Here is a 21322-nt window from a genome sequence, read left to right on the forward strand (position 1 = left end):
GAAATAACAAATATATATGAAAAAGTTTTAAAAAATAAATCAAACGAACGAAAATTTTATTTTGATTATTTTACAAATTACATAATAAGTAAATTTGTATATAATAAAAAATTTATATAATAAATAGATCGATAATCATATGAAGCAGGGGGCAATGTCACATAATTTGATCAAACCTCCGAACTCTCCAACAGTAGGATAACCTGTCATCGGTTACCATAGTGATCATTGTTTCCCCTAACAACTAACATGGCGGAGGTTGAGGGTAAGTTTGCATATGTCAAACAGTCTCTGTTAGTATTTATAAAACTACGGTGGTTTGTCTAACATAAATAACGCGTCGAGAGATCCTAGTGATTGCCGCGTGAATTTTTCTCGTGCTATACTTCCGTCCAGTTCCAGTTTCACGGCCGGGACCGTTTTCTAATAATATATACGAGAACCACGCGGACGTGAAGGTGTTCAGACACATAAACGGAAAAGAGAAGAGCTAGCGATGGATCCGAATTAATATTTCTGATCTCCGATCGCATAGATCGGTTTTTTCACATGAAAAATTAAATAAGTGACAAGAGGTAAGATGATATTTTTAATTGTGCGCAAACTCGAATCGATATCTGGTGAATCGATAATCGATATGTTGTCTCGCTACAAGTACGATCGAACGTAATATACGGAATATAATGGAATATTTATGAGATGAAAAATAAATATAAAATATTTTATTTACCCATACATCTTTCGATTTATTTTGTTCAAATTGTATAAAATTGTTTAATGGATTGAATTTTATTTGATGATTTATTTATTTATTTAAACTTTTCGAGATAATTTTATTGACTGTTCCGTTGAAAATTAATTTTACCGCTTTTATGTACCGAGTATACTCGGTTGATAATGTAAAATACTTTACGATCATATTTATTATTATGAAAGTAATTTTTGTTTGTTACATAACTACTACTATAGGCAATAATTATAATCGTTTCTATTTACAATCAGATATAAAATTAATAATGATTTATATGATATATTATTATTCAATTATTATTACATATGAATTTACCGTATTCTTTACAGTATTGATCAAATATCTGTGACGAACGCACACACAACATCGACACATTAAATCATTATACTTATTCATGATCTGCATCGTAGTTTATCGGTAATTATAATCTTTATCGGAAACGTAAGAACTCGTAAAATAATATTAAAAACACGAGCTTGAATCGCTAGTCGATATTTTTTTACTTTTTAAACTTCTATTTGGTAATAATTTTTTTTCTCGTTTAAAAATTATCAAACTATCTTCATCAACTATATATTGAATAATATATTATTATTCAATTGATTATATTCAAGATCTTTTAAATCATAGAAAATTTTTTTTTTTTTTAATAAAATTTGAACATCTCTATAGTCTTTATTATTTTTAATAAAACAAATCTTAAATAAAAGATAAAATATATTTACTTTACTTATTGTAACCTTCTTATGTAACTGTGAGGAGAGAAAAGAATCGCAAAATATTCGAGTGTCGCGCAAAAGTGTTAGAAAAAGGTTGGGAAACACTGGTCAAGAAATTAGATTCAAGTACTTAGTTCCCTTCATCGCGCGAGAGTTTCAATTCCATCGCTATTAAAAGGAAGGAGCGAGCGCTCCTGATGCTCTCGTAGTGACACCTAAAATAAACCTCATTTAACTTAAGAGAAGAGAACGAGATCGTGCGTATAGACGTTTGCGTACAAGAACAGCCTCGTGGCGATGGAGAGGCTCAGTCGATGTGTCTCCATGCTCTTCGATGTTGTGCTGCGTTTCGAGAAGAGGTATCGCAGGGGCGGATCTAGGATCCCCCTACGATCACTGCTCATCGAAAGAGCGACCTGTCGACTTGGAAAGAGTAGTAGAATCCGGACAATTTCATGAACCAGGTGAGATATTCGTGCGTGGAAAACTGGGAAAATACTTTCCGCTTTCTTGCAATCATTTTTTTTCGTCTCATTTCTTCTTCTGGTTAACAAATACCGTATATCTAATTTTTTCGTGTTTATTTAATATTTCCTTTCTTGTAGAGAAAGTTAGATATTTCTATCAACAAGATTTTCAAGAGCGTCTTTTAAGAGCATCTCGATAGTTTGATACTATTCAGAAATTTCAATACTAATAATATCGTGAAAAATAACAGATGAATTTTGAAATTATCGTAGTATCGCAATTTTTAAAGTTTGGTCAAATACAAGAATCGATATTAATCGGATTGCTTTAAATTAATACTTTTTTCACGCTCGATCGATTTTTTCCTTTTCTTCGTAACGTATACTTCTCCTTGACTCGTGTTTACGTACCAGAAAAATAATCCACTCCTGGAAATTATGCGCTCTCATAAATAATGCAGAATTCATTAGAAATTCTCAAGAAATTGTCATTATCTTCTTTGCTTTACCGTAACACGTTTTCTCGAACAATATTCCGTACGATAAATGTTATCGTATTTCGTAATTCATAATTCTTGCGGAATTAAAATCCAAAATCTCGCCCTTTTTTCTTCGAATTCCTTCGATGAAATTGTCCTTCGAAATTATCTTTCAAACTCTTCTTCGAGTCGACAAAAAAAACTCAAAGCCTTATAAATCCACAGTTACGTTACACCCCCTCAAACTCACCTTGGAAACTCGCAGGCGAGTTATATATAAGAAAAAAAGCGCGTTGGAGATGCCGCATAAGGAGTGCAAAAGGCATCCGTCGTTGGCGATAAATAACAGCGGCATCGGCATACGACGGATTACGAATCCGGGCGTGAAGGTGACATTTCGAGGAAAAAAGAAGGCAAGAGTGTAGCGCGCGAGCAACACACTCAGTACAGTGGCGCTGTGGCAAGTGGTCGGGAAAGCGACGAGGACGGAAGGGAACGGTCGTGAGAGTAGGAACAACAATATCGGGCGCGCACGATGCTCAAAACACGAGCGTGCGTATAGCAGTTCGCTGTGTTAATGTGTACACTCGTTGCGCCAAAGAAGGAAGGTTGCTCGGGCCGTGGGCGGGCAATTCTCGCGGGGGCGACACCTCGTCCTCATCCACCACCACCTCCTCCTCCTCCTCCTCATCTTCATCGCGGTGGACGCGTCGCCGTGTTAAGTGGAATCGTGCAGGTGGCCGCAAAACAAATCGATCGATCGCTTTATCGATTACGAAAATATATTCACTCGCGCTCGATCCCGATCTCCATGCGCCTTCATTCCTTATCCCGCGTGACACGGCGATAGGCACGAGAGAAATTAGCTTGCCGTTGGCGCGATAAGAGGTTCTCGGTTTCAAAATCAAAATAAAACCGTTGCCGGTCGCGTCTCGTGGCTCGAGAGAAGAATAAAAGTAAGAATTTCGAAGAGAGTTTGGTGAATCGATTTTTTTTTTTCGCGAAAAGGTTAATAATCGTATATAATATAGAAAGAATAATCTCTCGACGCGTTGAATCGAGTTCTCTCTTCGTCCCCCGGCAGTCTGAGTCAGAAATATTATGGACGGAAGAAGGAGGGATTATTGTTCTCTCGCCACGCGGCGGAATACGCATCGATGATATCGGTTCACCGATGTCGAGTGCCGCGTTTCGTTCGTTCTGACTCACTCTGCTCCGTATACGGCCGCATTTCGTGTGGATGTCGAACAGGGGGATCGCAGCAGCCGACTAATTCTTGGTAAATGGACACAGATGTGCCGCCCATCCTTCTCCCGTGCGCGATATGCGCACGGACATTTATGCCTCAGTCGTTGGAGAAGCACGCGAGGATCTGCGAGCGGTCCGCGAACAAGAAGAGGAAACCATTCGACTCGGCCAAGCAGAGGATCCAGGGTACCGAGCTGGCCGAATTCTTGCCCAGGCAAGAGAAGAAGCGACGATCGCCCGAAGAGAAATCCTCCAAGTCTTGGAAGCAGACGCACGATGATTTTCTACGGGCCATTCGCGCGGCTCGCAACGAAATCGTAAGTGTTTTTATATAAATTAATCCCTGAGAGCGACGAGTTCGTTTGTTCGAACAAATTCTCTTCAGTGAAAAAATTAATTATCGGTGAAGAACGGTGAGAATGGTATAATTAATCGTAATGGGAAAAAATGTAAATAAATTGGGAAACGAGAGATTGCGCGATATTGGATCGAAATGAAAGAAATGGAGAGGCAGCACGAGGTGATAATTACAGGCAGAGCGCAGATTAACCCAGATGCATCGCGAATGATGCAAGTGCATTCGTGCGTGCGATGACTTCTCTTTGCAACACCGTTTTCTTACAACAACAACTTGCTTCTTTCATTCGTTCGAATTCTCTTTATTATCATATACCGTCATTTACAAAATCTCTCTCTCTCTCTCTCTCTCTCTCTCTCTCTCTCTCTCTCTTTCTGTCTCTATCTCTGTCTCTCGATCGATTTCAATTTCTTCAACATCAAGATTTTTAAATTTTTCTCTTCTTTTAGGTGGACTTATACGAACAACCTTGATCACAATTTCAACCTCAACGTTTTTTAATTTTTTTTCCTTATATCTTTTAGATGGATTTATGCGAACTTTGATCGATTCATAATTTTAATTTCCTCGATATGCCGTTCTTTTAATTTTTTTTCCTCTTGTAGGTGGACTTATATGAACAATTTCGATTCGCGATTTCAATTTTTTCAATATCAATTTAATTTTTTTAATTTTTTTTTTTTTAGGTAGACTTATATAAACTTTTATTAAATTTTAATTTTTTTAACATTTCTTTTAATTTCTTTTAATTTTTTTTCTCTTGTATCTTTTAAGTGAACTTTGACATATTTACAATTTTAATTTCATTAATATGAGGGTTTTTTAATTTTTTCCTCTTTTAAATAAACTTGTATGAATACACAATGAAAGAGGAAAAAAAGAAATTTTTGGTAATTTAGGTATAATTTATGCAATATTAGGAATTGGATTTTTAGGATTTATTTTGTTTGAGCACATCATATATTTACAGTTGGATTAGATGTCGATACACGAGCATACTTTACTTCAGCAACAATAATTATTGCTGTTCCTACAGGAATTAAAGTTTTCAGATGATTAGCAACATACCATGGTGCATTAAGATTAAAATTAAATATTTCAGTTTTATGATCATTAGGTTTCATTATATTATTTACTATTGGTGGATTAACAGGAATTATATTATCAAATTCTTCGATCGATATTATTCTTCATGATACATATTATGTTGTTCCCGTTTCTTTTAATTTTTTTTCTCGTTTCAGGTGGACTCGACCATGCAAAAGCAATGCAGCACGACGATCACGTCGAGCGCGCCAACGCGGGCCAACGAGCAGGGCATGTGCCCCACGTGCAATCGTCATTTCGGCGTCAAGGCGTACGACAGGCACGTGGCCTGGTGCAAGGAGAGGATCGCCCGGGTGCCGGTCAGCCCAGCGACGAACATCGCCAAGGAACGGCTCGAAGCGCGGATGAAGTATCGGGCCCCGGCCGTGAAGAGTCGCCGGCAGGCGACCCGCGAGAAATACTCGCCGGGCTCGGCGATCACTCTCAGCGCTGGGAACAAGATGTCCCCGGGCTTGGTCCCGAACAAAGCCAAGGAGAGCGCCTCCGCACCGTCCTGCAACAACAAGAGCAACGACAGCCCCGTTAAACAGAAAACCACTCTCGTGTAAGTTGCGTGTAACAAGAAGGGGGGGGAGAGAAAAACAGGGAAGTTATTGGTATAAATTTCGAGACAGAGAGATTTACGATTCAATTAATTAAAAATAAATTTTCTTTCTTTCGCAGCAGACGTTCCAATCCGATGAAGGAGTCCACCTCGACAATCCCCCCGATGAAGTCTCGATTGCCGGATCGTACGAATAGGTAAGCCGACTATCGACCCATCCTGCATACAAAGGAAAATATAATATAGTTTATGTAATATATATATAATATGTGTGTAATAGCGACGGTTAGTTTAAAACGCGTTTAGTAGCGTGCATGAGGAGAAGGAACAGGGACAAGGTTGTTTTTTTCGTTCATAGAGAGAGATATTTTCGAAAAAAAAAAGAAAAAAAAATGCCTGATGACCTTCTCCTGATGTCAAGGCGCGCACATCCTTGATCCCGTTTCCTGATCCTCAGGCAACTCGAAGACGATGCCGGACCGTCCACATTTCGACCTGCTCCCCCTGTTAAAAGAATCTCCCACCTCCCAGTCCCGCCTTTAAAAGCGCATAAGAGAGAAAGTTTCGACGAGTGGAACGGCAATAATAACAATAACACCGCTCCCCCCGTATCGCCGAGATCGTGTAACAAGAGACGAGAAGGAACGAGAAAGTCGTTAGTTAGAGCGAGACAGGACGGTGAGCAGATGGCGAGCAACGGTCAAAAAACAGGAGCGAGGCAACAGGACGAGAAACATCAACAAACATTACACTCGGCTAGGTCGTTGAAAATGAACATCGTCTCGGCGAGAAGTCAGGGGAATCCGAAAGTGAACGACGTCTCGATCAACGACGATATCGTGGGCATCACCGTGAAACCTTGCAACATATACGGGATCAATAATCAATTGACCACGTGGAAACAGATCGCTGAAACGGATCAGACAAAGATATTGATTAGCAGGCAGTGCGAGGACGAGGATCTTCTCCTCCCCTCGACGGGGAACGAGAAACGAGCGACGAGGACGGACAACGATAACGACGAGGACGCCGCGTCGAAGGAGAAGGAGGAGGACGGGGCGAGGAAATTGAGCTCGAGAAGCGAGAGCATGAATTGGTCGTCGACCACGACAACGTTGAATCAGACGTACTCGTTCAGGGAGGCAGGGGCCAGGGTGTGCGACGACCGGTCGACAGGTGCGAGGAGCAGAAGGTGGAGGCCGGTCAGGCACAGCCCCCGCGTTGAATTCTGCTTGAAAGAGCCGGTCAAAGTGAACCAGATCTACGTCTCCTCCCTGTTCTCGGGGGAAAAGGGGAATAGGTGTCACGGGGATCCTTCGAGCGAGGAAAGAAGGGGAGGCGAGGAGAGGCTCGCTGCTACGAAACAGGAGAGCAATCGTTACTTCGAAAATTCGTCGAATTTCAACTCCTCGGCGAGGAGTAATAATAAAATATTCGAGAAGAAAGGATCGACCGGCGGTTACACGGACAACGAGGAGGAGGAGGAGGACGAGGAGGAGGAGGAGGAGGAGGAGGAGGACGACGATTCGGAGAACGACAATTTCGAGATGTTAAACTCGGCGTCGAGAAGTTTGAGGGGGAAGAAGGTGGACGTGGACGCGTTGAGCGCAGGCGCGGCGGCGAAAAGAAGGGGGAATCCGTTGGACTACGAAGTGGGCGGGGCGATCGAGGCGAACATCGAGGCGAACGAAAATTCTTCCCTGTTCGAGAAAAATTTGATCGCCTCTATCTCGTACGAGTTCACCGATCTGAACGAGTACGATGATTTCACCGAAAAGGAACGGGACAAGAATCGTGCGGGGGAGGAACAGGACGAGGAGGAGGAGGAAGAGGAAGACAGTCGATTGTACGACGACGAGCGAGCATCGTACGAGGATCGTTCGTGCAAGGAGATTGGAAAGAATTGCGTGGAGAGCGAGAAAACGAACGAGGGATTGTTCAAGAGCGAGGAGACGAATTGGATCGAGATGGAAACCGAGCCCTCCTTCCTCACCGAGATCATACTTCAACCGTCCAGATCGAGCACCCCGTTCGTAAGCTTCGAGGCGCGTTCCCCGAAGGAGAGATACGACGAAGGAGAGTACGAAGTGAACGCGAAGGAAAACTCGATGGAGTGGAAGGTGGAGATAGACACGGAGACAGGTTCTGAAGTGTTGTATCGCGTGGAGAACAACAGCGGGGATTCGAATCGTTCGAGCTCGAGGGAGGAGGGCTCGTCCCGTCCCGTGGAAAGAGATTTCGCGAGATTCCCCTCGACGCTGCAAAACGAGAGAAAGACTCCTTTCTCAGAGGGCGCCACGTCTCCCTCGTTGAGAAGGAAGGAGGAGAAAACCGTTCGATCGCCGATCGCGTATCCGCCCGAGAAGGACGAGCGGGTAATATTCCCGAAGAGGAAAGAGATCGGGAATCAGATAAACATTTGCGATTGCTCGAAGGAAATATCCCCGAATAATTGGTCCAAGTGCGAGAAAGGTGTGGGCGAGTGTTCGATCGCCGATACGAACGCCGAGAACCGAGAATTGGCACGCGACGTGCAAGACGCGATATTGGAAAATTGCGGTGCGCGAAGAACGAACAACTCTGAGAACAATTTTAATTCGGACGTGATCGAGTCGTCGACGAGCCAATTGAACGCGAATCTGGAAACGGACGATATCGCGATGAAAGATGCGGACAGTTTGAGGAATAATATGGAGGAGGAGGAGGAGGAGGAGAACGAGGAGGTTCAAGAGATCTACTCGGCCAAGGATTTCGATTGCGACAGCGATAACAGCGTGGAGAATCAGGTACAGGAGCCGACGAACGAGACGAAATGTTCGAAGAAGAGAACGGAGGAGAAAACGAGGCAAACACTTCCGAGCTTGCGATCGATAATTTTGTCCGAGTCGTGCGTGAAACTGAGCCAACGCGTTCAAATGGAGGATTCGAATCGATCGACAGCCCTGAAATCCCGCCGGTCGAGAAGGGTAGAGATAGAGAATAGAATTCATCAGGAGAACGTGAGTATAACGTGAATGAGAACAGGGACGGTTTAAGGCATCGGGTGGAAAGGCATGGATAGAGATAGGCACGGATGTGAAGCAGGTCGAGACAGTGGAAGTGGAGACCATCGAGGAGATAGGAACGAGGAATAGAAGCATCAAATTTCGAATATTGCCGGAGATAAAGGGGACAGGTGTGCTCGCGAAGAGGAGCTACGACGATAAAGAGAGAAGCGATCCTCAAACGTATTGGGAGAAAGCGTCGAAAGCAACGAGGAATCGTTTGATCAATCTCGATCCGCCGTATCAGGGGGCGAGCAGGTTTCTTAAGAGAAATCCAAAAGTTCATATCCTTCCCCCCGTTCCAAGTAGCTCTTCCTTGGTTAACCGCAGGTAGGAATAGGAATACGTTTATTTACGTAGGAACGATCGTTATTAATTTTTACGACGCCTTTTTATTATCCATTATTCTCTTATTATTCGACTTAACGGCCAACCGTTCGATCGGCCGACGGACCGTCGTTCCCTTTCGTTCCTTTGTCGATTCGAGTTTTTAAGAGGAGAAACAGAGACAGAAAGAGATTGAATTGAAAATCGTTACTGCAAATTTTCGAGAGTATAAAATTTTTTCACTATCCCTTTCCTTTTCGTATTGTGCGTACACAATACGTATACGAGAGTATTTATTGCGATATGAAAATATTAATTTTCGCAATAACGGATAAGTTATTACTCCTAACGATAGCTAACGATATTGTAGGAATATAAAACTGCCATTACATCCCGTATGGAGCAATTACGTGCGCAGAAGACCGGATTTTAATCTCTTGCTTAGCAGTAGAACGTAAGTCCCAATCGTGGATGAATCGATATCATCAATATCTCCTAACAACGGATTTTTCGTTTCTTGTGTGAAATTATTATCCAAGAAAAGAAACGAGGAAAATTCTAATCGAACGAATTCTTCCGCTGTTCTAAAATAAAAAATTGAATTTCGCTTCGATGTTTTGGTTGAAAATTCATTTGGTTCTTTTTTTTTTTTTATTTTTTCTTTCTCTTTCTTGAAACAAAAGTTTCAAGCAACCTTTGGATTAAAACGTCACGAGGCATGAATCGCAGCCGCAAATCTTAATATCTTGGCACGTTCTTTGGTGTATCGCATGTACAACGCCACACGAGTTTACCCGTCACAATCGTACAAATATTTGCTGCGAAAACCGGGTAAAGAACATGCTTTGCATGTTTGACCTGGGCTGAAAGGCTTATCCTCTTCCCTGTTTTATCTTACGTATCATTGTCTTTTCACAGTATCGCATTATCGATCTTCTTGTTCATCGAATGCTTCTCAGGAATAGGAAATCAGAAGAATCGAACGCATATATTTGTAATGTAAGCATGAAGCGAGAGAAAGAGAGAGATGGCAAATTTCTTCGACGAATTTTCGTTTTATCGTCTTCCGTTTCCTCTTCCATCGCGGCCACTTTTACCACATTTACGTTCTTTACTTCGAGCATCTTCTCAAATATGCCTTTTAATGTATTTATTATTTATTGTTTTTTTTTTAAACGAGACTTTTACATCACACACATACATACACATTCATATACACATATACATACACAATGCACCGATGTTCGAGCAAAAGAAAGAAAAGACGTTTCTTTTCGAGATTTTTTCCTATTTCGAATTATTAAAAAGAAAAAAATATCGATCCATCGATTGTGGAAAAAAAAAATATCTCCTGTAAAGAAACGTCTCGTTGAATAGAAGGAGGGATGAAATTTTGAATCTTTTAATCGTGATTTTTCAGCGGGAAGGATTATGATCCTTTCTTATTGGCGGAGCAACAGATGAACGACCTGCTCTCAGACACCAGCGAGCAATCCGTGGCGGATAGCTGTCCATCGATCGATCAAAATTCCCGCCAAAAATCATTCCCTCTCTCTCATTCCTCGGCATTCGTCAAATATCCTTGCCAATCCTCGCCCAACGCCGGCCACGAGAAACGTTCCTCCTCGATACCAGCTCCCCCAACCGAACTCGACGACATCACCTCGGACTTCTCGAGCGATTCCACCGAGACGAACTCGTTGTCCCGTGAACTTTTCTCTCTGAAAGACGAGAAAGAACGGGCGAAAAATTGTAGAGGGACGAATCCAGAGAGGAGATCCCCGGTCAAGGAATTGGGTAGACGGGTGATCATAGATAAATCGAGAGCGTTGGGAGGGGACGAGTTGGTCGAGGAGGGGAATAAAAGCGTGGCGGGCGAGGCTCGTAAGATCGCGGAGCCTAGAGCGTCGGTAAAGATGATTCGTCCTGTTGTCGACCGTTCCCCGTCCGTTCGCGCCTCTTCCGCGCCCAAGGCTGGCCAAGAACGCGGGAAAAATCCCGCGTCGAAAATCCATTCCCACGACGAGAACGCGTTGCCGTCACGTAAAAATAAGAATTCGAACGGGAGGAATAACAATTATCCTTTGAATCTTTCGAGCAGCAACTTGAGCCTTAGCTCGATAATATCCTCGGACGTGGACATGAAACGATCGAATTCAGTGTTCGACGAGTTGATGACCTCGTTCGAGGAGGACGAGAACGGTGCGTTCGTTCCATCCTTGAAATCCCTTCTGAAAACCGATTCCTTGTCCAGCCCTGTCCACGCGTCCAGACATCGCAACGGCCGTATCAGCGACGAGGAACTGTCTTCGCCCGAGAGTTACAAGAGGCAGGATCACAATAAAATGAGCGGAGATTCCGCTTACAGCAGGTAAAAATTCGATGTTATTCGGATATGCCTTCTCTATACTTATTTTCTGTCATTCGAATTCGAAGCACAGTGTGTTATGCTCCCGCGTTACGCACCTAAGAATTACCCTTCCATTTCTTCCTCCTCTTTAGTTTAAATCGCAAATATTCACACCACGGACGCAGCACCAACGACGTTGCCGGACGTTTCGACGAGGATACGTCGAGGAGCAACCGTCGCGACGGGGACGGTGGTGGGGGGATCCACGTGGTCAAGTGCAAGATGTCCAAGTATTGCCATCAGTGCGGCTTCAAATTCCCCGAAACCGCCAAATTTTGTTGCGAATGCGGCATCAGGAGGCTCGTGCTCTGAAACTTTCGGCTGGTCGACAGCCATGAACGACTTCGAAGAAGAAGCGATCAACTTCGAGTAAATTGTCAAACGATCTTCGATCGTAGACATTTTCTTTTTTTTTTTTCTTCTTTTTCTTCTTCTTTGACAAAAAAAGGCAAAAAAACTTCAAAACTTTAAAATTGCAGATTAGATGATAGAAAGAACGATTCGAATGTAAACACAAGGTTCAAGAACAAATGCAAATGTCGAAGCACGGATGATGATAAAAAAAAAAAAATATATATATCAGCACACGAAGGAATTGAAAAGAAGAGTTTATTTTTAAATATTCGTGGAACTGTTTAGAGAAGAGAAGAATTTTATTCTTGCAGTTTAGAATTGAAAGCTATGTATCTATCTACGTATACTCTAGTCACACGTTTTGGTCTATTGAAATTTAAAGGAAGAAGTTTTAAAAAGAAAAGAAACGGTGAAATTTATCTGGTATATCAGGGAACACGGAAGAGGAAGCAGAAAGCAGTCAAGCAAGAGATAGCTGAGATTTCTATTATATAATATATATATATATATATTTTGATTAGAAAGGGAGAGAATTAGATTTTAAAAATTTAATTGATTCAAGATTTCACGTCCTCCCAATATTCAAGGATCAAACTTGTTCTATGTGAAGATTCGTATTGGATACGAATGATGAAAGTTGCAGAACGTGATACAATGATATTGTTCATAATTATTCGAATTATTTTACGCGACTCTATAATATTTTATATTTATATTGGAATAACACGATAAAATTTATGAAAAATTTATACGTATATATATAGTATGTGCACAAGATCTAAATTGTAAATTTGAATCGGTGTAAGAAAAATCCTTGGATGTAAGAATTATCAGATTTATTCACGTAATAACTTCTGGCACTAAATTCTGATTGATGGAATAATCGATTATTTGAATAATTGTGAACAATCGATTATTGTACGGCATTACGAATACGGATATATTTTATTGAAATTTCATTAATTTATTAAGCGTGTATGCGTTTATTGAAAGAGAACTTTACGTTTGCTTTTTGTTGAAAAACAAGTACTTAAACGCGAAAGGACGGAAACGAATAATTTTATAGTAGCGTTTCTTCGGTTACATTGTTCATTGTTGGTAATATTACTCACGCCTCTTTTTTACTCATTCAGACTTTACCGTCTGTGAACAAGCGATTAAAAAATCCGTCTTCTTTTTTTCCTTATTACATTTATCGAATATAACGATTTTTTCTACGCGCTTTTTATATTATACGCTAGTACGACACGAAGAAGAAAAAAAAAAAAATGAAGATGAAAATCGGATCACGATTATTTTATATAAGTATGTATGTGTGTGTAACAAAACGATCGTAGCGTAAGTTTAAAGAAAGTATTTATATTAGGAATAGGTTGAATTGCTAGTACAATTTTCGCGCTCGAATAACAATCGGTTAATTAAATCGTTGCTAACAGTTAACAAATTACGGGTGAGTAACCAAATGCACCGTTTTTGTTTTTTTTTTTTTTTTTTTTTTTAATACAATAACAAGATAAATAACAAGGAATAAGATTTTTATGTCAAAACGAAAACCGCTACAAAATCTGCCGAAATGATAACGTTTAATATCTAATCTGATGAAAAGCGATTTCATCACTATTTATTCTCTGGTTCTCGAACGAATACCAAAGTGAAAAAAATCGGACCGATTAGCAAAGAGATACGAACCAAACTAATTGTAATAACCGCTCCTAATAACGTAACAAATTGTCTATGTTTTGAACTGTATTTTTGCAAGTGCAATAATAAAGTTATGCTTGTACAAAATACGACCTGTAAGTACCTAGCGTGCCGTCACTTTTACAACTATCATCTCCCCTGGTACTCCTTGAAAACAGTCATGATTCACCAGTTTTGCTTCATTTTATTGAAATGACAAGCAAACGAATATCACCTCGTTCACGTTATAATTATACTTCATACCGCATCACACGAACTTCAAGAAATAATGTTGCGTTCCGTGAATCATTTGCCGCGATTTATCGCGAGGAGTAATGTAAATTATTTGAATTTTTTCCCCCCCGAGACGAGAAAAACAACGAGACCTTCTTACCTTTTCCGCTTTTCTTCCAGCGATTCCCTTCGCAAATCCAGTATCTGAGGCAGGAAAAACGTGGTCGGTATTTTCACGTGAACTTCAGTCCAGGTCAGGAAAAAGTGCAATGTGGTACAGACACGAATGTAAAGAATCTTCTTAATACAATACATTTCCCCATTTCCCATTTTCTATCGTTATTTAATCGGTTATTTAACGGTTGTTATTTTTGTGAAATTTATTTTCATATCTTCGCGTCGTATTTTTTTTTCCACAGAATTATCCCGTGATCGATCATTGTTACGATGTTGTGGTTGTGGGCGCGGGTGGTGCAGGATTGAGAGCCGCCTTTGGTCTAGGTAAACTTTTTATCAATCGTTTGTTGAATCGAGATTTTTTTTTTTTCTTTTTTCAACTTCTTTAAACAGGAAGCAAAGGGTACAGAGTGGCGGTGGTTACGAAATTATTTCCAACGAGATCCCATACCGTGGCAGCTCAGGGAGGAATAAATGCCGTGCTTAACAACGATAAGGATGACAATTGGCTTTATCACATGTACGATACCGTTAAAGGATCTGACTGGTTAGGTGATCAGGATGCGATACATTTTCTGGCGAGGGAGGCAGCACGGGCCGTCTACGAGCTTGAAAATTACGGTAATTTTATAAAAAATAGATATTACGAATATTCTTGCGAAACAATTTGAGAGAAATTGAGAAATTAAAAAAAGATAACGAAAGAGTACGAACATATATATATGCTGTTCACTGGAATTGATAAGAAGTCTCAAAGAAAGTGTCTATTTTTATTTTTATTTCTACCGATATTTGTCACATATATTAATCCAAAACGACGATCTAAATTTCAATGCATTAATATTTGCGTAAGCATAGAATCGTAGACAAAATTCTAACACGTGTATATACTATAGATATATTAATAATTTCGAAAATGTTTCACATTTCCAATCTTAGATGATTATCCTAACGCAACTTCATAAGTGAAAATAATTTTCACTATTTTGAACGTTTAAATTATATTGTGCAGTATGCGAGGTCAGGATTGTCAACAAAGCGTCTAGAGTGGGGATAGGCGGTCCTAGCGAAGGATTCCTCTTGCCCCTGTGCCCCCGTCTCGCGCGACTTCTTTCCACCAGTGAACAGTAACTTTAATGTAAACGTAACGTTGAAATTTGAAAATTCTCTCAATTCAAATTTTCTCAAACGTGAAAATTGTCAAATGAAACACTTAAATAATTCGTCTGCGATAAAATTTTTCTAAAAATGTATATATTATGTAATGATGTTTTAGGCTGTCCTTTCAGTCGTACGGACGATGGAAAAATTTACCAGCGTGCATTCGGTGGCCAGTCGTTGAAGTTTGGAAAGGGCGGTCAAGCCCGTAGAACTTGCGCCGCCGCGGACAGAACCGGCCACGCAATACTGCACACTTTATACGGGCAAAGTTTACGTTATGACGTCCATTATTACGTGGAGTACTTTGCCCTTGATCTTCTCATGATAGGACGGTGTTGCAAGGGCGTAATGGCATGGGAACTGGAATCCGGGCTTTTGCATCGATTCAGGGCTCATCATACGGTAAATTCGTTTTTCATCGATAATGAAATATATTTATTATATATTTTTTTTTTTTAAATTTCTTTGGCAAGAAATATTTTTATTACTTTATTACTTAAGAATTAGTCGAGGCGTTGGAATTAGAATTAAGCTTTATCGGTTTGTTAAATTTTAATATTTTATAATGGAACAATATGTTTTTATACATAGTATTGATTTTATTGAATTTTTCAATAATTTTTGTATAAAAATATATTATTCTGCATTTATGTTTCAATTTATTTTTTTCTCGTAAATTATTCAGTTTGTGCAACATATCACATTCATCGGTATTTGAATCGTGTGAAAAAGAATTCCAGTCACCTTATCTTTAGCATCATATTACATCATATTATTCCGCGAAACACGTGACGATCGTTAATAAGCTTTATAGGATCAGACCAGATAACAGCTCTGTTCGAATCTTAACAAAAATTTTACCGTTTATGCATTTATTGTTCATTGATGGAAAGAAAGCTCGCGGAAGGAATGCAGGTTAAACCATGGAATTTATCTAAATCTCGATGCATTAGAATCCAAAGAATTCTAACATATCGATGATATAAAAATTTTTTTATTTATATCTGTAAGTTAATTACAACTTGTAACGATAATTTAATTTATAAATATAAATGTAATTTTATAAATGAAAATAATTTTTATGATTTTGAATATTTAGATATTTATAGTTCTGCTATTATTTAGTGTGTGGTGTAGTCAGAATTGTCAACAAAGCGCGTGAAGTGGGGATAGACGATCCTAGATGGATCTCTCTTGCCCCTGTCCCACGTGACTTCTTTTCACCAATGAACAGTCTTATACGTGACACGTAAATCATATACACACAATATATATACATATACAATTTATATGAACAAATATGTGTATATGCATCAATTTTTTAACGACAAATCTAACGATTAATAATGTCTCGTTTATCAACCCTTTGAAGATTAAATTTAAGATCAATGTCGAATCGAGATAATATAAATATAAATATACAAAGAAGCTGATACTTTTTCCAGGTATTAGCAACAGGAGGAGCGGGAAGATGTTACCTGTCTTGCACCGCGGCTCATACATGCACAGGAGATGGTCTTGCGATAGCCTCGAGAGCAGGATTACCCCTTGAAGATATGGAGTTTATCCAGTTCCATCCAACCGGTATTCGCGTGGCAAAAAAAGGAAAACAGAATGTGAAACCAAGAGTAAATGATTTCCGCGTTTAACCAGTCCATCTTTTTTCCAGGGATATACGGGAGCGGAATTTTGATAACGGAGGGCGTCCGAGGGGAAGGTGGAAAGTTGGTGAATTCTCAAGGAGAATTCTTTATGGAACGATACGCTCCTAACGCGAAGGATCTTGCATCTCGTGATATCGTCTCCAGGGCGATAACGATGGAAATATTGGAGGGAAGGTGAATTTCAATAATGATTTTTTTCAAATTTTTTTCACATTATAATTAGATTATATTATATTAATATTTCTTGAATTATTATTTTACAGAATATTTATATATTTTTTTTTTTTTAGAAAAATCATAGATGGAAGAAAACTTAGAAATGTATCATTATATATAATAAATTTATTGTCATTAATATTGGAAAAGAAATCTTCATGATAACTTTGATAAGAAATTAACATGTTTTTACATAAGATAAATTATGTAAAATTTATTATGATGAATTCAAAGTTTCTAATAAAAATAAAAGAGATGATAATTTAAATAATTTTATATTATTTTTTTTTTGTAATATTTGTTTATGTATAATACTTCCATATGATACTCTTTTTAAATTACTTAAAACATTGTTTAAGATAGAACATAAAAATATCAATCTTATAATAATACTTTTCACAATTCATTTAGAGGTGTAGGTTTGAAGAAGGATCATGTGCATCTGCAATTGCATCATCTACCAGTAGAAACGATACGAACACGATTACCCGGAATTTCACATTTATCTTGGGTGTTTAGCGGCGTGAATGTGGAAAAAGAGCCGATACCAGTTATTCCTACGGTACATTACAACATGGGCGGTATACCCACAAACTGGAAAGCGCAGGTATAAATTGTAAAAACTAATATAGGTGACCTGAATAGATCAAGTGTAACGTATGAATCATACGACCATAATTCTATGGATAAGGTTCTATCGCGTGAGAACGAGGAGGACACCATTATCGATGGACTCTGGGCAGCAGGTGAAACTGCATGTGTATCCATCCATGGCGCCAATCGATTAGGCGCCAACAGCCTTTTGGAATTGGTCGTTTTTGGCAAAGCAATTGCCGATCAAATTGATTGTTTGACTAGGCCTGGTGAACGTCACGAGGATTTATCAACTGTAAGAATTTTATTATTTGTGAATTTCTATTTCGTGAAATCAAGTATTGCAAAAGTTTATTGTTGCAAAAATACTTGGCAGTTATTTTGGCCAAATTCGTCGAATATTAGATAGTTGTCAACCTTTCTTTTTAGCGAATTTAGTAAATTTTTCATATTCTTTCTTTGTTTTCATATTGATTGAGGGAAAAAATAATATATTTTTCTAAATAGTACAATCCCTAGTCATCAAACATTTTTTTTTTCTTTAAGGATATTATTTTTTAGTTATTCAAATTATTCAATTACTAGTTTTATTGTTTGATAAACTCAATTTGATAAAAATAAATAAAATATTATAATGTATTTTTTGAATCTTTTTAATTTCCTTTACACAATATAATGAAAAAAAAATTATAATTCCATTCTAATTCAAAATAATCATTAAGCATATTATCCATAATAATATGCTTATCTATAATAATTTACTTTTGAAATATCTCTAATATACTGATAAATTTTATTTACTTTTTAGTTTTTAATCTTAAACGATTAAAAACTAATGGTATCTCATTACAATTAATTAATGAATATCTTAAACATATTAAGAGATATTTAATATAATATAATCTAATATATATATAAACTTATAAACTAAATTTTAAATATTGACTAATCATAGCAAAAAGTGCATAATACACTAATGCATATACTAATACTAATACAGATTTTGCATCGAATACTAAAAAGCATTAAAATAGAAAAGAACAACATTGAAAAGCTATAAATAAAGATAACAATCGATGTTATAAATTACAACCATGTAAATTTATCGTTTTTTGTAACGTTATCTTGTTTTCTATTTTTAATGGTGACCCACATACATGTGAGGCAATCAAGTTATCAAAGTTCAATTTGTTGAATGTTTTTATAATTATTATTATTGTAATTATGAACTGCAATTACTTAAATTATGCAATTATTAACTTCAACAAAAAAATATTAAAGAAAGATTGGCATTTGTTTATTTAATTTAATATTAAAATATTTTTTATGTTTTAAATTATAATATTAAAAAAAAACAGTTTAATTCATCAACTTCCATTCATAATCCCCCTACTCAATAAACACTTTCATTCAACAATGAAATTCCAATTGATTTGAATTCAACAATGAAAGATAGAATACTAGCTATTATTATTAATTCTATTATTATTTTTTTTTCTGATGATGAGTATATTTCAAACATTCATATTTGTATACAGTTGATTGGCGAGGACACTATTTGCCGTTTCGACGCGACACGTCATGCAAAAGGTTGTGTTCCTGTAGTCGAACTACGGGAAGAAATGCAGCAAACTATGCAGAAATATTGTTCAGTATTCAGAACCTGCGATACATTACAACGAGCATGTCGCGAGATGACGCGACTTTATACCTGCGATTTGCCGGATCTATGTGTAGGTGAATTGATCGAAAAGTTCCATTTACGTAAGATCGAACTATAGTCTTAACCTGCACGACATTCAATGTTTCTTTCACAATTGCAATAATTGTTATATAATTATTAATTGGCGAATGATATGAACAGAGCAATATATCTGATTTTCCGCCAAATGTTAATGTTAATATATTTTATAAGTGAAAAATAATAAAAAATATTTTATTAAGAAATTATAGCAAAAATGTGAAATAACATTTGATGCATTATAAAGATAAGTGTATAATATCATCAGTTAATATCATAGTCAGTATCATTTCAACATTTTTACGTTGAAATGAATAATAATAAAATAAATCAAATTAAATCACATTGATTTTATACATTTTATATCCACTCAAATAATCTTGTAACAAAATATTTAAAGTTTTTCCTTTTAAAATAATTTACCGATATTAATTGATCGACAAGTTATAGGTTATGAATTTCGATTTTACTATTTAAAAATAAAAAAGAAACAAATGACTTAAAAATTCATGAAACTTATTTTTAAAATTTCATTTCATAATTTATAACTTGTTATTATTGATAAATTATTAATAAACATTATTAATAATTTAATTACGTAAGAAAGTACACATCGAAATTTTTTCTATTAATATTTTCTATTAAATATTTCCAAGTTTATAACACAGTTACCAAGAATTTCACGTTCAATTTACTGTAGGTTCAAGATCAATCACTAATATGGAACACAGAATTGGTAGAAGCTATAGAATTACAAAATATGATGTTGTCTTGCATGCACATCGTTTACGCAGCGGAAAACAGAAAAGAGTCTCGAGGATCGCATGCCCGTGAAGATTACAAAGTATTTTCGCAATTTTCGCAAAGTATAATTTAATATATACATAACTTGTTAACTTTCACAAAGAATTCAAACAAAAATTATATTTACAGGAACGAATCGACGAGTATGATTATGCGAAACCGCTCGAAGGTCAAAAGAAACGATCGTATAAAGAACATTGGCGCAAACACACACTTACGTGGGCTCGACCAGATGGTTCAGTGAGTTATCGAACTTGCCCATATTCTATTATCGTTCGTTCTGCAAATATATATATATATATCTCTATATACATTCTTATAGTACAGAAGATCATACAATGGAATTTTATTTATCTATTATCGAAACGAATTTATATGAGTATAGTTATATAATAAGAGATATCTAATACTATCATCTACAAATCTTTATTCAAATAATAATTCATTTATTTGTGCATAAGTAAATTCAATAAGTAAGAATTTTTTTTTAATTCGATAATAATTATAATTCCATTCCAATGAATAGACTTCTATTGCATATCTATTATATTTTTTTTGAAAGAATCTTTTATTTCTTTGTTCAATGTAAAATATTCGAATTTATTTACTAATTGAATTCACTAGTTTCACTAAAGACATTTTATTCATTTTTCTTTTCAAAAATTTTCTTATTGACAAATATGTTTAGATATGCTATATTACATATTACATATACGTATGTGTCTTTTTTTTTTTATCATTTTTCAAAAACAAATTTCAAAAACATTTATTATATTTTACAGATCAGCATTTCTTATCGTCCCGTTATCGATACGACACTGGACGAATCAGAAGCCCGACACGTTCCACCAACAGTTCGAATATATTAAATACGGTTATGAAACTGGTAGATTTTTTCCAATCTTTTTCCTCGTTTTTTTCGTCTTGGTTCTATTCTATTTTTTAAATTAACGCATTATCAATGGCTAACATTGTTCGTGTTAGTGTGGCTGATAATTTAAATATGAGCTCAGTTCGTTATCTCGAAATTACAACGACAAACATATAGATTCGTCGTTTTGTAGAAGGTTCGTGAATTCCAAATGCAAATTTTGTTCATCGCGTGCAAACGATGTTACAATAATTAATTCTAAACGGAGGCGGGGATTTATCCATTTTATTTACATATTAAATAGCCAACCTATCGCCTGACAAACGGAATTATACATATATGTTCTTGAATTATACATATATGCTTCCGAAT

The 21322-nt window shown here is 37.3% G+C and overlaps 2 protein-coding genes and 2 long non-coding RNA genes across 12 annotated transcripts; 2 read left to right on the forward strand and 2 right to left on the reverse strand.

Moving 5' to 3' along the window:
* Positions 1-234: 234 nt before the first annotated feature.
* Positions 235-13307, forward strand: LOC724652. 6 transcript variants are annotated; one of them, XR_411188.3, is made up of 10 exons: positions 1634-1934; positions 3710-3981; positions 5267-5673; positions 5793-5870; positions 6131-8672; positions 8758-9047; positions 9415-9498; positions 10465-11415; positions 11547-11823; positions 11934-13307. XR_411188.3 is itself a non-coding variant. In XM_016911086.2 (9 exons), exons 1-9 carry the CDS (start codon positions 250-252, stop codon positions 11764-11766), a joined length of 4860 nt encoding a protein of 1619 aa, XP_016766575.2. In that variant the 5' UTR covers positions 235-249; the 3' UTR covers positions 11767-13307. The 6 variants fall into 6 exon arrangements, 5 of the variants coding, with proteins under 5 accessions (XP_016766575.2, XP_016766573.2, XP_006568482.3 ...); XM_016911086.2 differs by lacking the exon at positions 1634-1934 and adding an exon at positions 235-265 and having other exon boundaries at positions 11547-13307; XM_016911084.2 differs by having other exon boundaries at positions 1632-1934; positions 5796-5870; positions 11547-13307.
* On the reverse strand, positions 1970-2643 carry LOC102656556. The gene is made up of 2 exons (XR_411190.3): positions 2447-2643; positions 1970-2366 (listed from the first exon to the last, which is right to left on the reverse strand). It is a non-coding gene; the product is annotated as an uncharacterized LOC102656556 (long non-coding RNA).
* LOC113218622 lies at positions 5140-11606 on the reverse strand. Its single transcript, XR_003304261.1, has 2 exons — positions 11511-11606; positions 5140-5622 (listed from the first exon to the last, which is right to left on the reverse strand). It is a non-coding gene; the product is annotated as an uncharacterized LOC113218622 (long non-coding RNA).
* LOC408734 (succinate dehydrogenase [ubiquinone] flavoprotein subunit, mitochondrial) lies at positions 11885-21253 on the forward strand. 4 transcript variants are annotated; one of them, XM_016911090.2, is made up of 13 exons: positions 11885-13825; positions 13903-14010; positions 14142-14223; positions 14293-14520; positions 15176-15462; positions 16506-16644; positions 16730-16898; positions 17352-17547; positions 17632-17829; positions 19073-19267; positions 19976-20119; positions 20209-20319; positions 20862-21253. In XM_016911090.2, exons 1-13 carry the CDS (start codon positions 13778-13780, stop codon positions 20946-20948), a joined length of 1992 nt encoding a protein of 663 aa, XP_016766579.1. In that variant the 5' UTR covers positions 11885-13777; the 3' UTR covers positions 20949-21253. The 4 variants fall into 4 exon arrangements, 1 of the variants encoding a protein (XP_016766579.1); XR_003304257.1 differs by having other exon boundaries at positions 13512-13825; positions 19073-19271; positions 19976-20141; XR_003304256.1 differs by having other exon boundaries at positions 13512-13825; positions 19073-19271.
* Positions 21254-21322: the final 69 nt, after the last annotated feature.

The sequence above is a fragment of the Apis mellifera genome, linkage group LG3, assembly GCF_003254395.2.
Source record: "Apis mellifera strain DH4 linkage group LG3, Amel_HAv3.1, whole genome shotgun sequence".
Taxonomy (NCBI): domain Eukaryota; kingdom Metazoa; phylum Arthropoda; class Insecta; order Hymenoptera; family Apidae; genus Apis; species Apis mellifera.

Coding starts and splice junctions, on each gene's coding strand:
- LOC724652 (XM_006568419.3), top strand. CDS start 1,805: ATGTTGTGCTGCGTTTCGAGAAGAGGTATCGCAGGGGCGGATCTAGGA. Junction 5,674..5,792: donor AAACAGAAAACCACTCTCGT/GTAAGTTGCGTG, acceptor TTTCTTTCGCAG/CAGACGTTCCAATCCGATGA. Junction 11,416..11,546: donor GGAGATTCCGCTTACAGCAG/GTAAAAATTCGA, acceptor CCTCCTCTTTAG/TTTAAATCGCAAATATTCAC.
- LOC408734 (XM_016911090.2), top strand. CDS start 13,778: ATGTTGCGTTCCGTGAATCATTTGCCGCGATTTATCGCGAGGAGTAAT. Junction 14,224..14,292: donor GAGAGCCGCCTTTGGTCTAG/GTAAACTTTTTA, acceptor TTCTTTAAACAG/GAAGCAAAGGGTACAGAGTG. Junction 14,521..15,175: donor CTACGAGCTTGAAAATTACG/GTAATTTTATAA, acceptor ATGATGTTTTAG/GCTGTCCTTTCAGTCGTACG.